General features: G+C 41.5%; 1 protein-coding gene across 1 annotated transcript in view; it reads left to right on the forward strand.

Moving 5' to 3' along the window:
• PPARA (peroxisome proliferator activated receptor alpha) overlaps positions 1 to 11,833 on the forward strand; it is a 34,380-nt gene extending 22,547 nt beyond the window's left edge. Inside the window, exons 5-8 of the mRNA XM_081191042.1 lie at positions 2,791 to 2,929; positions 5,364 to 5,566; positions 10,121 to 10,568; positions 11,198 to 11,833. Coding sequence (XP_081047168.1) covers positions 2,791 to 2,929; positions 5,364 to 5,566; positions 10,121 to 10,568; positions 11,198 to 11,445 — 1,038 coding nt within the window. The 3' untranslated portion in view covers positions 11,446 to 11,833. The remainder of the gene's footprint in view (positions 1 to 2,790; positions 2,930 to 5,363; positions 5,567 to 10,120; positions 10,569 to 11,197) is intronic.
• The last annotated feature ends 2,387 nt before the right edge of the window (positions 11,834 to 14,220 follow it).

Raw genomic sequence — 14,220 nt, forward strand, 5'->3', positions numbered from 1 at the left:
GATTGATAATTTTGGCATCCCAAAAGTTTGCTGGGATTTCTTCTCTTTCCCAGATTTTTTTGATGAGCTTGTGAAGTTGTTGTGTAAGTTCAATTCTGCCCACTTTGAAGATTTCAGCCAATAGTTTGTTCACAGGCTGCAATAATGGATGTTTTTAGCTTGGTCCAGTGTTCCTCGATGTTATCAGGGAATTCTGAATGCAGATGGTTCTTAAGAGTCGTTTTGAAGCAATCCCACTTAATGGGATCTTGAAGCACTTGAGTGTTCATTTTGCACCTTGGTTTTCTTCCTTGTAGCCTGCATTGAGGTATAATTTTGATAACCATCGTGGAGCGTATTAGTTGGTGATCTGTCCAGCAGTCGTCGGTGCTCGTCATAGCCCTGGTAAGGAGCACATCATGGCGATCTTTAGCACGGACAATAACATAGTCTAAGACAGTGGTTCTTAACCTGTGGGTCCCCAGATGTTGTTGGACTACAACTCCCATCATCCCTGAGCTCTGGCCTTGCTAGCTAGGGGTGATGGGAGTTGTAGTTCAACAACATCTGGGGACCCACAGGTTGAGAAAGGCTGGTCTAAGAGGTGCCATCATACCTCCATCATATGTCCATCATACCTGACCATTGGCCAGGCTGGCTGGGGCTCATGGAAATGTAGTCCAGAATCTGAAGGGCACCAGGTTGGGGAAGGCTTCTTGGGGAGGCTGGCTTTAGCATACAATACATTATGAAATGAGTATCATAATGCTTTTACTGACAGATAATTGAGAGATTTGTACTGGGGCAAAATAAGGATTCATCTAGTAGCAAAGCGAGCTAAAGAACTGGAAATTAAGAAAAATGGGAAGTGGCTATGAAAAATGCCATATAAAGAATTATTGGTACACATGCCTCATGCGATCTGTTTTAACACTATGCTATTAACTCAAAGTATCTCATGTGACTTGTTATGTTCAGAGCTCCATAAACTTGGGCAGACCTTGGTAACTAAGGCAAAACTTGTAATTGAGATCCTGGTGGAACAGATTTATGCATATCTACTCAGAAACGAGTCTCACTGTGTTCAGTGGGGCTTACTTATAAGTAAGTGTGCTTTGGACTGCAGGTATGCATAAATTTGGGCTGTTGGCCCCTGACCTCTTGCTGTATCTTCCATACAATATTAGGGTCCATTGCCTGCTTCCCTCCTCTGCCTTCCAAGTCTGTAGCTGGAGACAGGGTGGCAGGGTTTCCACAACCTACACTAGGCATTGGAGGAGCTTGGAAAACCAGGTTAACTGTGGGAATAGTTTCTGCCATGCTTTTAACTCTGACAATAGTGTTAGAGGAGGGGAGCAGGATCTTGTATAGTGGCACCATGCAACCCAAACAGCCACTCCTGCTTTCCCCTCTGGGACTTGTTTTGCTGGTTGGCTGGGTGTGGAAACACTTGGCCTGCCTCTGCTGCTTGCCATTCATATGGCCATTGGTGGTTGGTGGCAGAGGCACTCCTGCCCACAGCTTTGCTCAAACTTCTGCCTCCACCTTTCTCCTTCGAAAAGGAATGCTTTGGCTAATATTGGCAGTGGGTGACAGAGGCTTTTGGAGTCCACGGGTCTCCCACCGGCCAAACAGCAGCTCCTTTCTAGCTTTGAGCTGGAGAGGTGGGTTGGAATCATTTCTCATAATTGCATCTCTAAAACTTGGTGCAACTGTGTGGGATGTTTTACCACCTTCGCTTCATCAGACTTGCCTTTGGGGAGTTGGCAGAGCTGCAGAAGGTTGTTGAATAAGATTTGCATTAATTGTGTTGGAATTTACCTGTGTAAAGTTGGAAGTCTGTTTTTCTGATAAGACACAATAATTTAGGTTCCCACATGTCTTGATTCTGTAAAAGCTTCAAATATCCCAATTATTTCATGTCATCTAAGCAAATAATTTGAGTGGTGGTGTAATTTAGTGGACAGTTTGTTTGGAATTTAAGATTGGATTGAAATTGCTAGATTCCTATTCTAATAAAGGCTAGAGATAGTTTAAGAGAACTGAATGTGGTTTGAGAGAGTTATCCCTGCACAAAATGTGTACACACATTTTTGTCCAGCTGAGGCTTCAGTTGACTCTATCTACAATTTTTAAAGCCCTGGCAAAACCAGAAATGATGGTAGGAATAATAAAAACAAAGGGTCCTTTGGCACCTTAAAGACTAATACCTACATTGGTTCATAAGTTTTTGTAGACTACAGTCTACTTCATCAGATGTACAAAGTATTATCCTGCGTAGCAGATATGTCAGAAGGAAATGAAATGCAAAAAAGTATGGATGCTAATAATGGTCTTATAAACAGGGATCGTACACAAAGGAACATAATTTATAACACAGACATCCTTATACTACTAAACCAGTTACCATATAAATTATCCTTTAGGTAAGGTATTGAACAGCTCCACTGAAAACGTTCACACCCTGAGTATATATGAGATGGGGAAAATTAAGAGCCTGAAAATCTGGCTCTTATGTCCGTGTTAACCATGGGTAGATATGTTCATCAGAGCAAGGAGGAGTTTCACAATGTAGTATTATGTGTAAATTAATATTTTACATAAAATTTGCTACTATTACTCTAACATCTACATACTGTATAGCTGAATAGGGGGGGAAATGTATAGAACGATCCTAGACATTTTTACTTGGAAGTAAGTCCTACTGTCTTGAAGTGTTTTTTCATAAAAAACAGGTTTAGGATTGTAATGCAATTCAAATATAAGAAGCTTTTATTATATGCTAATGTCTGGTCTTTAAACTTTTCACAGGGCTTTTTTAGGCGAACAATCAGACTAAAACTTATATACGACAAGTGTGATCGCAACTGCAAAATTCAGAAAAAGAATCGAAATAAATGTCAGTACTGCCGTTTTCAAAAGTGCCTTTCAGTTGGAATGTCTCATAATGGTAGGTAAGAGTGACCATAATTTTTGTTTTACTTTAACAAAAAATAAGTTGGACAATGATTCTACATGGATAGCTGGTATGACATCTTACGCAAATACAGGACTGAAGCAAACATGGTTTGGATTCATATGCTCCCATCCAGATATGGAATACATTTTCTGCTCATGCAAATATTGTTCTGTATCTTGTGCTAGAAAAGTCAAATCCAAAGTTGATGGTCTACTTCCACAAACAGAAACATGAGAACTGGTATAGGAGCCTATTAAATACAACACTGCATGAATGTTTGCACAAGCATTTATTGAATGCTATGTTCCTTCTGTTCTCCAGTCTTCGTATCTAGTTTGATGTCAGAAGGCGAAGAAACACAGAATTGTTATGAGCAATTCCAGATATTGCAAGGTAGTAAGGGGGGAAAATGAAATCATCGTAGAGTTGGAAGGGACCCCAAGGATCATCTAGTCCACCCCCTGCAATACAGGAATCTCATCTAAAGCATCCAAGACAGATGGCCATCCAACCTGTGCTTAAAAACCTCCAAGGAAGGAGAGTCCACAACCTCCCATTGGAGTCTGTTCCATGGTTGAACAGCTCTTACTTTCAGAAAGTTATTTCTGATGTTTAGTCAGAATCTCCTTTCTCGTAACTTGAGGCCATGGGTTCGAGTCCTACCCTCCAGAGTCCTACCTTCCATGTGACAGCCCTTGAGATATTTGAAGATAGCTATCCTATCTCCTCTCAGTCTCCTCTTTCCCAGGCTAAACATACTCAGCTCCTTCAACCGTTCCTCATAAGGCATGGTTTCCAGACCCTTAATTGTCTTGGTTGCTCTCCTCTGCACACATTCCAGCTTAAACTGTGGTGCCCTTTTTCCAGGATGATGAGGAACCATTAATGAATACACTTTGGGTTTGGACAGTCAACCAGCTACAAATCCACTTAACAGTTACCTCATTCAACCCACATTTTGCCAGTTTCATCATGGGGGCTTCGTCAAAAGCCTTCCTGAAATCAAGATACACTATGTCCACAGCATTCCTCTGATCCACCAAGCTTGTAACGCCATCAAAAAAAGAAATGAGATTTGTCTGACATGACTTGTTTTTGAGAAACCCTTGCTAGGTCTTAGTAATCACATCATCTTTTTCTAAATGTTCATGGACCGACCATTTGATTATTCTAGGACCTTTCCTGGTATTGAAGTCCACTGGTCGGTAGTTACCTGCATCCTTTTTTCCCTCATTTTTGAAGATGGGGACACCATTTGCCCACCTCCAGTCTGCAGGGACTTCACCTGTTCTCCAAGAATTCTCAAACATCATAGACAAAAGCTCTGAGATTACATCTGCAAGCTCCTTTAGTACCCTTGGATGCAGCTCATCAGGCCCTGGAGATTTGAATTCATTTAAAGCAGCTTGGTGTTCCCTTACCACCTCTTTTCCTATCTTGGGCTACAAGCCTCTAATCAGTTTCAAACTATTCATGTATTGAACACTGTAGTTAAAATTCATTCACAAATTTAAATGTAAAATTGCTACAATAGGACACAGAATGTTGCTAGGTCTGAATCTGAAGGTGCACCATTCTGAGATAACAACAATGACTGAATCAATGTTAGGTTCTGCTTCAGTTGTTGCACTGTTTGTGTGCTGTTGGTGCAGATAGGAGTTCAGTTTAGGGAGGGACAGTACTGGTGGCTGCTATATTGGACTATGGTCTGGTTGGTGATACACAACTCAAATAACCCGCTTCTTGGTTTTTATTAATATAAGAAAGATGTTTTTGATGCATTTATCTGTGGGAAGTGTTTGTATTGCAGTTTTAATGCAGTGTGTGGGAACTCACTACATTAACACCCTATTTCTCTCTGTACTTCAAAGTCTTCTCATTATACCACACATCACTCTGCACCTCATTGTTGCCCCCTTTTCTTTCCCTACTCTACAGGTTTCTCCAAAGCCTCATCTTTCTCCCATCCATTTATTCTGTCTCTGTTTTTGCAGTGTTTCTTTCCTCTTCACAAACCTTCTCTAAGCCTTCTTTCTCAGTTTAGCTGCAGCTTTCCAGCAATTCACATAATTAAGTAAGGAATTGTGGGTTAGCTACCCACAAAGGCTGTAAAAACTGTGGCACTGCTACCATGTGCTTCTTACTAAAAGGAGATGATGTATTGATGCAGCCATTCTCCCACTTCTGATGGGCTTGAGTAGACCTTTCCCAAAAAGATGTGGGAATGAGCTGCAGACCCGGTTTCTTGAATTCTTTATGGGGTCACAAATAGATAGGAATGGGGTCTCAGCCTGTGGGGCTAGTTTACTCCTTGTGCTGCTGGTGCTAGGATCCTGGTAAGCTAGTATTTGAGCTTAAGATCAGGCTTACAACTGGAGAACAAATGTTTGTGCTGTTCCACTTTAAATGCATGTTTTCTCCTCAGCGATTCGATTTGGACGGATGCCAAGGTCAGAGAAGGCAAAGTTGAAAGCTGAAATTCTAACAGGTGATCATTGTATAGAAAATTCTGAAATCGCAGATCTTAAATCACTCGCCAAGAGAATTTATGAAGCGTATTTGAAAAACTTTAATATGAACAAGGTCAAAGCCAGACTCATACTTGCAGGAAAAACCAGCAACAATCCAGTAAGTATTTGCCATCATAAAGTTTAAAAATAGCAAACTAAGCAAATGGTGAGCTAATGTGTATGTAAGACAAGTAAAAGCACTTCTAAGAACTGCGGATGGAACCTGCTGTGTTAGAAGAGGCATTTCCCATTCTCTCTCTCTCTCTCTCAGGAGGAGGGGGTGCTTATTTGGTGGCATGCATTATGGAAATTTCTTCAAAGTATATCAGTTTATTTCAGGGCAAATTTATGTAGATTTTAATGACTAATTGCTTGATCTGTTAAAACTTTTGTATGAGCAAATTTTATTTTAATCTGGAGGCAGCCTTATTATTATTATTTGTTTATTTTGAGGATATGTACCCCACCTTTAACAAGTTTCCTGGACAGTTCACATAAAGTTAAAAAGACAGTAAAACAAATAAAAGCAGAAAGATAAAAATTGCACAATATAAAAGAGCAGCATGAAAGTAATACTTAAAGAGAGTGTGCTCTGGATACTTTTGTAAATGGTGAGTTAAACCCACACCAATCGTTCTGAGCAGCTTGTGATGAAAGCTTTCCTAAGGACTGAAACTTCGTAACTTCTGGCATTTTGAAGTATTGTTGCTAGGCAGTTGAGTACTGCGTATTTAGCCATTTTCATAGAAGTATACAGCTGAACTGGCCAGTCTCATACCAAGTAACCTCTTCAACTGCTTCTAAGCAAATGAAAAAGAAAGAAAGGATATGGGGCTTTAATTATAGGGACACACACACCCCTTGTCCTGTTGCCCGTAGATGAGTATGAAAAGTTGCAGCCTGTATGCTGAAATGGTCCCTTTTACTTTTGAGCCTGTTGGTCTATGTGATAGCCATGCTAGGCTAGGTGGTTTTGCGTTGGGGGTGAGAGGGACAGAAGGAAAGGAAGGTGGAAGAGATAAATTGGAGATATGTGAAACTTTATCTGCTTGGCACCAGGAAACACAGAATTTTTTCCTCACAAGTCCAACGGGATTTAGAAGTGCTTATCTTTTGGTTGGATCTTGCCCTGAAGGTGGTTTCCCCTGCTCCCCCTCTTTTAGAGGATGTAAGTCATAAACGAATCAACTAAAATAGTAATGCCATAATCCAGCCAAAGTTAAACATCCTTCAGCCTCATTCATTTCAAGTCAAGGGTGCCAAATTTACACTGGACAGTTAGAATCATAGAATCATAGTTCCTAAAGCATATTTGGCTGTGGGGGGAGAGATCCCCTGGGGTGTGTTTGGCGGGGCAGGGGTGGTGAATGAGAGAGACGGGGAGAGATTACCAAATGAACTTCTTTGACTGCTTTGGGAAATGATTAACTGGGTTTTAGAAATGACTACGCTTGCAGTACCTTAGTTCTCCAGCAAAAGCAGCAAAGTTTTACAACATCTAGCTTAAAATGTTCTGAAATGGCCTTACATCATTCCTTTCTAATTGTATTTACATCAAAAGCAAAAAAATGAACACAGGATTGAAAAGAAAATTGGGATTGTTATTTCACCATTTAAGGGTGGTATGTCTATTTGAATCAATAGGGAGCTCTTCCACTCTCATTGCAGTAAATATTATATTATTTTAAGATCACATGTAACTATGAAAGTATTCAGGCAATGTATGCATATAATAAATTGCTCAGTATTCCACGACTTCTTCATGCAATCCCTGGTGGTACATAGTAACCTGATTTGGAATGGGCAAATTTCAAAAGTAAGTTGTAATTTTGCCAGAGTTGCTAGAGTGTCAAGGAAAGAAAAATGTTTTGTGTTTTTTTTAATCCACATGAATAGTCCTAATGATGTGGGTTTTCCAGAATAAACTGAATTGGAGTCTTTACCAAACTGAATTGAAATATTTGGTTGATGGGTGCAATTCTATCCAGGATTACTCCGCAACAAATTCAATTAATGGCAATGGGACTTGCTTCCAGATAAATGGGCATCGGATTGTAGTTACATTTTGCAATCCTTATGCTAGGTGTGCTGATACACCTCTATTGAAGCAGCCTCCAAATCCTATGTCCATGTAGTCAGGAGCAGGGAAGTACAACATCAGGAGAAATAAGCACATCAGAAAAACAACCAAATGCCCACAGCATCTGCAGAAACATTGCCACAGTCTGCTAATCAGGACTGTGGCATTGACAACATCCACATGACACACAGGCAGCCAATGAACCTGTACACCCTCCAGGACACACCCTGCATCGCAACACACACAGTAGTGGAAAAGCACCCTCACTCTAGCAGGCCTCAGTGGCACAGTTAGCAGTGCAATAGCCAAGTGCTTTAAGACCCGCACTACCAGTTGGTACTTCCAGGAGGCTGGAGAAGAGACTTGCCATCATTGCTCTCCCCAAGGCTTACCTTGTGTTGCTGTCAGCCTCCTCTGGAGGAGAGGTGGGGGAGCCAGCTGTATGCCATCTGCCCCTCCCTCTGAGCTGCATTGAAAGCAGGCTCCTGGGAGTGCAGAATCTTTATTGGCAGTTAACTTTTGTTTTGCTTTGTACCTATTCAATGTACCTATTCAACAACCTAGATGGTTGTTGTTACTTATACTGAATTTATTCTGTGTTTACCAAATTGTTTTGTCGTTTTTGAATTTTCTGACATGTTCTGTATTTTGTATATTCATATTTCTAATACTCTGTATTTGTTTTGAAAGTTTGCTTTAAGACACTTTAGGCATAGCTCATTGTGGAAAAGCAGCATATGAGTGAACTCAGTCAGTGACTCTAGTACTGCCTGTTCAAAGGCATTCCTCCAGATAGAGGCAAAGGGGCTAACATAATTTTCTGGGCAAAGTGCACTGCAGATCAGATCCTCTACCCTACCTTCAAAAGATAAGCATATTTGCATAACAATGGAATATGCTAATTTACTTGTTTAGCTGCAGATTTATAAGTAAATAAGTGAGAAGAATAAGTGGTAAGAACCAGGCATAGCTGTCAACTTTTCCCTTTTCTTGCGAGGAATCCTATTTGGAATAAGGGAATTTCCCTTTAAAAAAGGGAAATGTTGACAGCTATGTTACCAGGTCAGGGGACATATTGTTCCCATCTTTTTCGTTTGGTAAATATCAAACTAGTAGGAAACCTTTTTTATATGAAGGATCACTGACCCACAGAAAAGATAAATTGAGGCACACACAGAAGTAAAAAGCTATGTGATTGGCAGGATGTCAGCAGGCACAGCTTTTTCATAGTTGTACTTCCATACTAGCAAAAACTTTTGTATTCTTGCTTGCCGCAAATATAGTGCCTCTTCTGTTATTGGTGTTTAAGGCACAAGACCCCCGCTCTCTCACAATGCCAGTCCTAGAAAGATCTCAGGTGCATTATATAACGGTTGTTACTGTGGGTCTGTCATGGCAGGGGGTTGGACTCGATGGCCCTTGGGGTCTCTTCCAACTCTATGATTCTATGTAAGGCTGGATACATTTCAAGATAAGGCGTGATAGATTAGATGGAGGTGGTGTCAGAGTCAGTATTAAATGGTTAAATGCAAAAGGTATATACTGTAAGAACATTGGCTGTGATCACTTTTTAAATATCCCAATGACAATAGCAGTGTTGTCAACACAGATCAAACAAGCACCCTTTCCTTTTCTTTTTTGAGCAAAAAGGATTTGACCCTTTGACATTAATATGCTCATTTAGGTGTTTATACCAGCACCAGCAGCCTATGCACCCAAACCCCCTATTTCTTCTGATAGGCAGGGGAACTTTTGCCAACCTCAACCATTATCCTGATCTTTATAGACTTTTTCTTTTTGATTTTTATATATTTTTTAAAAATACAAAACACCCTTATCTTTTAAATTGTTTTCATAGGGAAATAAATGCATGTGCTAGACCCCCAACCAAACTTGTGTGATATCTCCATGTGCTCCTGCTCCCTTCCCCACACTAGTTGTCTTGTTTCCTCCTCCCTCAAGACCCAATACAATAATTTTTTCATTGACTATTTTGAATGCTGCTTGTGCAATGAACAGGTGACAAGCCCCTCACTGAAGGTGCTTCGAGTGCCTTCTCCTACGCATGCATAACTCTTCCTCTACCCCTCCTTGTGTGCAGTCGCCTGATCTTGGGATTCACCCATGCTCACAGATGTCTCCCTCTTGCTTGTGGGTGTGGGCATTTTGGCTACAAAGCCATTAGCATGTGCCTTCCATCTGCAGCTCTCTTTGCCTTCTGAGAATATGCCCCTGTGGGGTTGGGATGCCATTGTGAGATGTGGTACCCAAGGCTGTGGGTTCCAAACCATTGTCTTAAAGCTTACTACCTTAGGCTGTGAGACTTAGCTATACAAGCAAATCCACATGGGGCAAATGCTTCTGGTGGTGTCATCTTACAGTGTATTCATTACCTCTTTCAAAATGCTGAATGTTCTTGAACAATTTATTACATTGGTGGATCCCATCTTCCATTAAACCTGGTTCTGAAGACACACCTTCAGTAGGGGCTTTGATTATATTTGTTTTGTTCCTGTTAATATCTTAGTATATTCTATTGCTTTTAGTATATTTGTAAACAGTAACATATTTACTTTCACTATCTCTTTGTAGCCATTTGTTATACATGATATGGATACGCTGTGTATGGCAGAGAAGACACTGGTGGCAAAACTGGTAGCCAATGGAATACAAAACAAGGAGGCGGAAGTTCGAATTTTCCACTGCTGCCAATGTACCTCCGTCGAGGCTGTAACAGAACTTACAGAATTTGCCAAATCTATCCCTGGCTTCTCTAACCTAGACTTGAATGACCAGGTGACGCTATTAAAATACGGAGTTTATGAAGCCATTTTTGCCACATTAGCCTCTGTAATGAACAAAGATGGAATGCTGGTAGCCTACGGAAATGGTTTTATAACTCGAGAATTCCTCAAAAGTTTAAGGAAGCCATTTTGTGATATCATGGAACCGAAGTTTGATTTTGCAATGAAATTCAATGCATTGGAGTTAGATGACAGTGATATAGCTCTTTTTGTGGCTGCTATAATTTGTTGTGGAGGTAAGACTTAAAACTTCTATACCTATGTATTCTAATTAGTGATTATCTCCATTTATACTACCTCCCCACCTTCCTACAATAGTATTCAGGGCAGCTAACAATAGCAATAAAGCCATTATTTAAGCAAGTAACAGTAAGATAAAGAATATAACAGTAGATTTTGGGTGGTTGAGAAACAGATGGAAAAATTGGAATATTTCTTGCATTATACTGTGCAGAATGAATGATTAGCTGCTGTTCCTCATGAACCTCGCATGAATTTTACCTTTCCCTATTTCTAGTAATTTCCTTTCACAAGTTGTTTGAGTTGGTTGAGAGCAAAAATGGACAAGAGGATAGCTATAAATGACAAGGCAAAAGAGTTTAACAGATCAAAAACATGTTTTTGTCTGTTTAAAAGCTGCTTTCTGTTTATATTGGTCTTGTGGTTTGTGACTGTATGAGGATTTGAAACGGGTTTTCCCTAGTCTAGCAGTCTTAAAAACTCTACTACCCTCATTCTTGCAGTTAACATTAGGGAGAGGGTCTTTTAGTGGTCTTTCAGTAGGGTCTGAAGCAAATATAATTTATGGTCACAGATTAACTCTTCTACAATAACTTGATGTGCTTTTTTTTGTTTTGGTGAACAGATCGCCCTGGCCTTGTAAACATAAGACACATTGAAAAGATGCAGGAGAGCATTGTGCATGTACTCAAACTTCACTTGCAGAACAACCATCCTGATGACATCTTCCTTTTCCCAAAGCTTCTACAGAAAATGGCCGACCTCCGACAGCTTGTCACAGAACATGCTCAGCTTGTTCAGATTATCAAAAAGACTGAATCTGATGCACACTTACATCCTTTACTACAAGAAATCTACAAGGATATGTACTAAGGCTGTTTTTTGTTTTGTTTTGTTTTGTGTTTCGTATGACATGAAAATACAAAAGCAATAGATGGGAGCAAACTACTTTGCACAGTTCTTCTCTCTGTTGTGCTTTTATTTCAAAGCATTAGTGAGCTAAAAGGTAGGTAACTGCAATATCATATTTTTCTTGCCAGGAGGTATTTTTAAGTACTTAAGAGAAACTGTATAGTATGTATAAAAAATGGCAATAAGCTGTGATTGACTTGAAATTTGGGCAACAGTGGTAATATCATTTATAGTACATCTGAACTTACTAACAACATACACTTCTTCTGAAGTTTCTGCACTTTTAAGCCTTTCTCCCATCATCTTCATTACTGTAAGAAAGCTAGGAGTTTGGGCCAGGATCCAAAAGCTTTTACAGTGGTGCCTCGCAAGACGAAATTAATCCGTTCTGCGAGTTTCTTCGTCTTGTGGATTTTTTCGTCTTGCGAAGCACGGATGCACCCTGGTACTGTATTATGAACATTATCACAGTACTCCTTTTATAATGGGATAGCGGGCAAAGCACAAAGCGGGTCGCTCCCCAGCAGGAGGAGTTTCCCCAGCCTGGAGGATCTGTTGCCGGGAAGAGGCAAAGACACCCCCTCCCACCTCCCCACGAAAACAGCCCCCCTTCCTCTGTCACCAAGCCTTGCCGCGTCTTCGCTCCGCCAAACCGCGTCCCACATCAAAGCCCCAGCCCGCTCCTCTCCCTCTCTCTCCACGAGGTGCTAAAGGAAGTTCGAGCCCAGGAACCGAGGGCGGACGCACGAAGCGCCCGGCGCGGACTCTCCCTTGCTCCCCCCGTTACCTTGCGCCACGCCGCCGGGCTCCCCACAGTCTCGGCAGCTGCTCCCGGCTTCTTCCCACCCCCGCAAAGGCGGCGGCCCAAGCGCAGTGGATGCCTCCTCCTCCTTGGTCCCCCTCCTCCTGCCTTCGCACAGTTAGGGCAAAATGGAGCAGCCATGTGGGGAGGGGGAGAGAAAGAGAGAGGCAGAGGCAGAGGCGGCGGCGGCGCAGAGACCCAGCCAGATCTGCTGGATCCCAGCCCACCTGCCTCCTCTGTGCCCTCTCCAGAAGAGGATCCCTCTGGAAAAGGTTGGTCGCTCCCTCGCTTGCTCCCTGCCAGCCCAGTTCCCGCTTCAAAAGGAAACAAACTCGCAAGACGTTTCGTCTTGCGAAGGAAGCCCATAGGGAAATTCGTCTTACAAAGCACCTCAAAAACCACAAAACCCTTTCGTCTTGTGAGTTTTTCGTCTTCTGGGGCATTCGTCTTGCAGGGCACCACTGTATGTGATGTCCATTAAAGCTTTAACAGTGTTTCTCCAACAGCTGTCCTCCGTGCTTTGTGGTGAGTTACATTCTGAAACTCAAAGGTGTTTCAGAAGCAGATTGGGATTTGACATGGTGGGGGCAGAGATGTCTGCCATTAAAACAAGTCATATGCTACTGGTCACACCCTATCCCTTAAATCAGGGATAGCCAATATTGTATTCTCCAGATGTTGTGGACGACATCTCCCATAAGCCCCAGCCAGTGGTAATGTGAATTGTGGTCCACAGTCCACCTGGCCCGGTGGGCGAGGCCCACACTCACCCAGCCCTACTGAAGAGGCTCCTCATGAGGCCAGAAGAACATCGCCCGGCTATTGTTTTATTATTTATTGATTTAATATGCTGTACCTTTGAGGTTTTTATTAAAAATATAAAGCGGTATAGAAATTTTAAAAATAATAAAATATCTGAAGGGCACCCTAGTCACTAGCCCTGCATCTAAAGTACAGTAAGCCCGCAATTTATGCTGGGGTTATGTTCTGGGGATTGCGCTTAAAGCCAAAATTGTGTATAGTCAAAGTACATTGGGCTCCCACACTGGCAGGTGGGATTGCCAAAGTCTTTTTCCCCAGATGTCTGCCCCCCTTTTATTTATTTTTATTTTTGCCAAGTGTGTAAAACTGAATGCGCACAAGCTGAAAGGTAAATAAATTGTAGGCTTACTGTAGTTTCTTTAGCTCCTGTCCCTACCTCGATGGTTTTCCATAAAGGATGCATTTTTTAAAGGCTCTCTTCCTACTTAAGGCTGCAATCCTATGCACAATTTCTGGGAAATAAATTCCGCAGACGTCACTGGGACTTGTGTAAGATTGCTGTGCTGTTTTATTTATTTAACTGAAATGAAATCCCATTGGCATGTCAAAGCCATAATGATATTGGGAAATATATTTCATGATGTGCAGCCAGGCCCTCCCTCTTCCATGGTTCATGCCAAACTGCTTACTTCCAGTCAGCTATGCAGGATCAATTCACAACATTAAAAAACCTTATAGTCATGCAGAGCCAATTCATAATATCTTGTGTATTCTGGTGCTCTGGGCAAACTTCATGTTAGCCTGCTGTTTAGTCTTATAGTGAACCATAGATACAACAAAGTTGATGTATCTGACAGAATGTTGCTTCCATGCAGCACTGAAACAAGGAATAGGAGTCAGAGTAGTGTGTTGTTTGGACTTGTGGATAATTTTCTAATTCAGTGCCCTTTTTCACTACCGAAGCAATAATACTGGGGGGGGGGGGGGACACACCGCATAGAGGCCAAGGTGTTCCAGTACTGTAATAAGTAGCTTATTAAGGTTATGTTTAATCCAGATGCTCAGCACTAATGCAAGTTGTTACACATAGTTTTTGTATTCTATAGACAAAAATCGATCATAAAGGCTTTCCCTCTCCTGGAACCCTGAGAACTCTTTTTGGGGTGGGAGCA

The sequence above is a fragment of the Podarcis bocagei genome (genome assembly GCF_964188305.1).
Source record: "Podarcis bocagei genome assembly, chromosome: 4".
Lineage (NCBI taxonomy): Eukaryota > Metazoa > Chordata > Lepidosauria > Squamata > Lacertidae > Podarcis > Podarcis bocagei.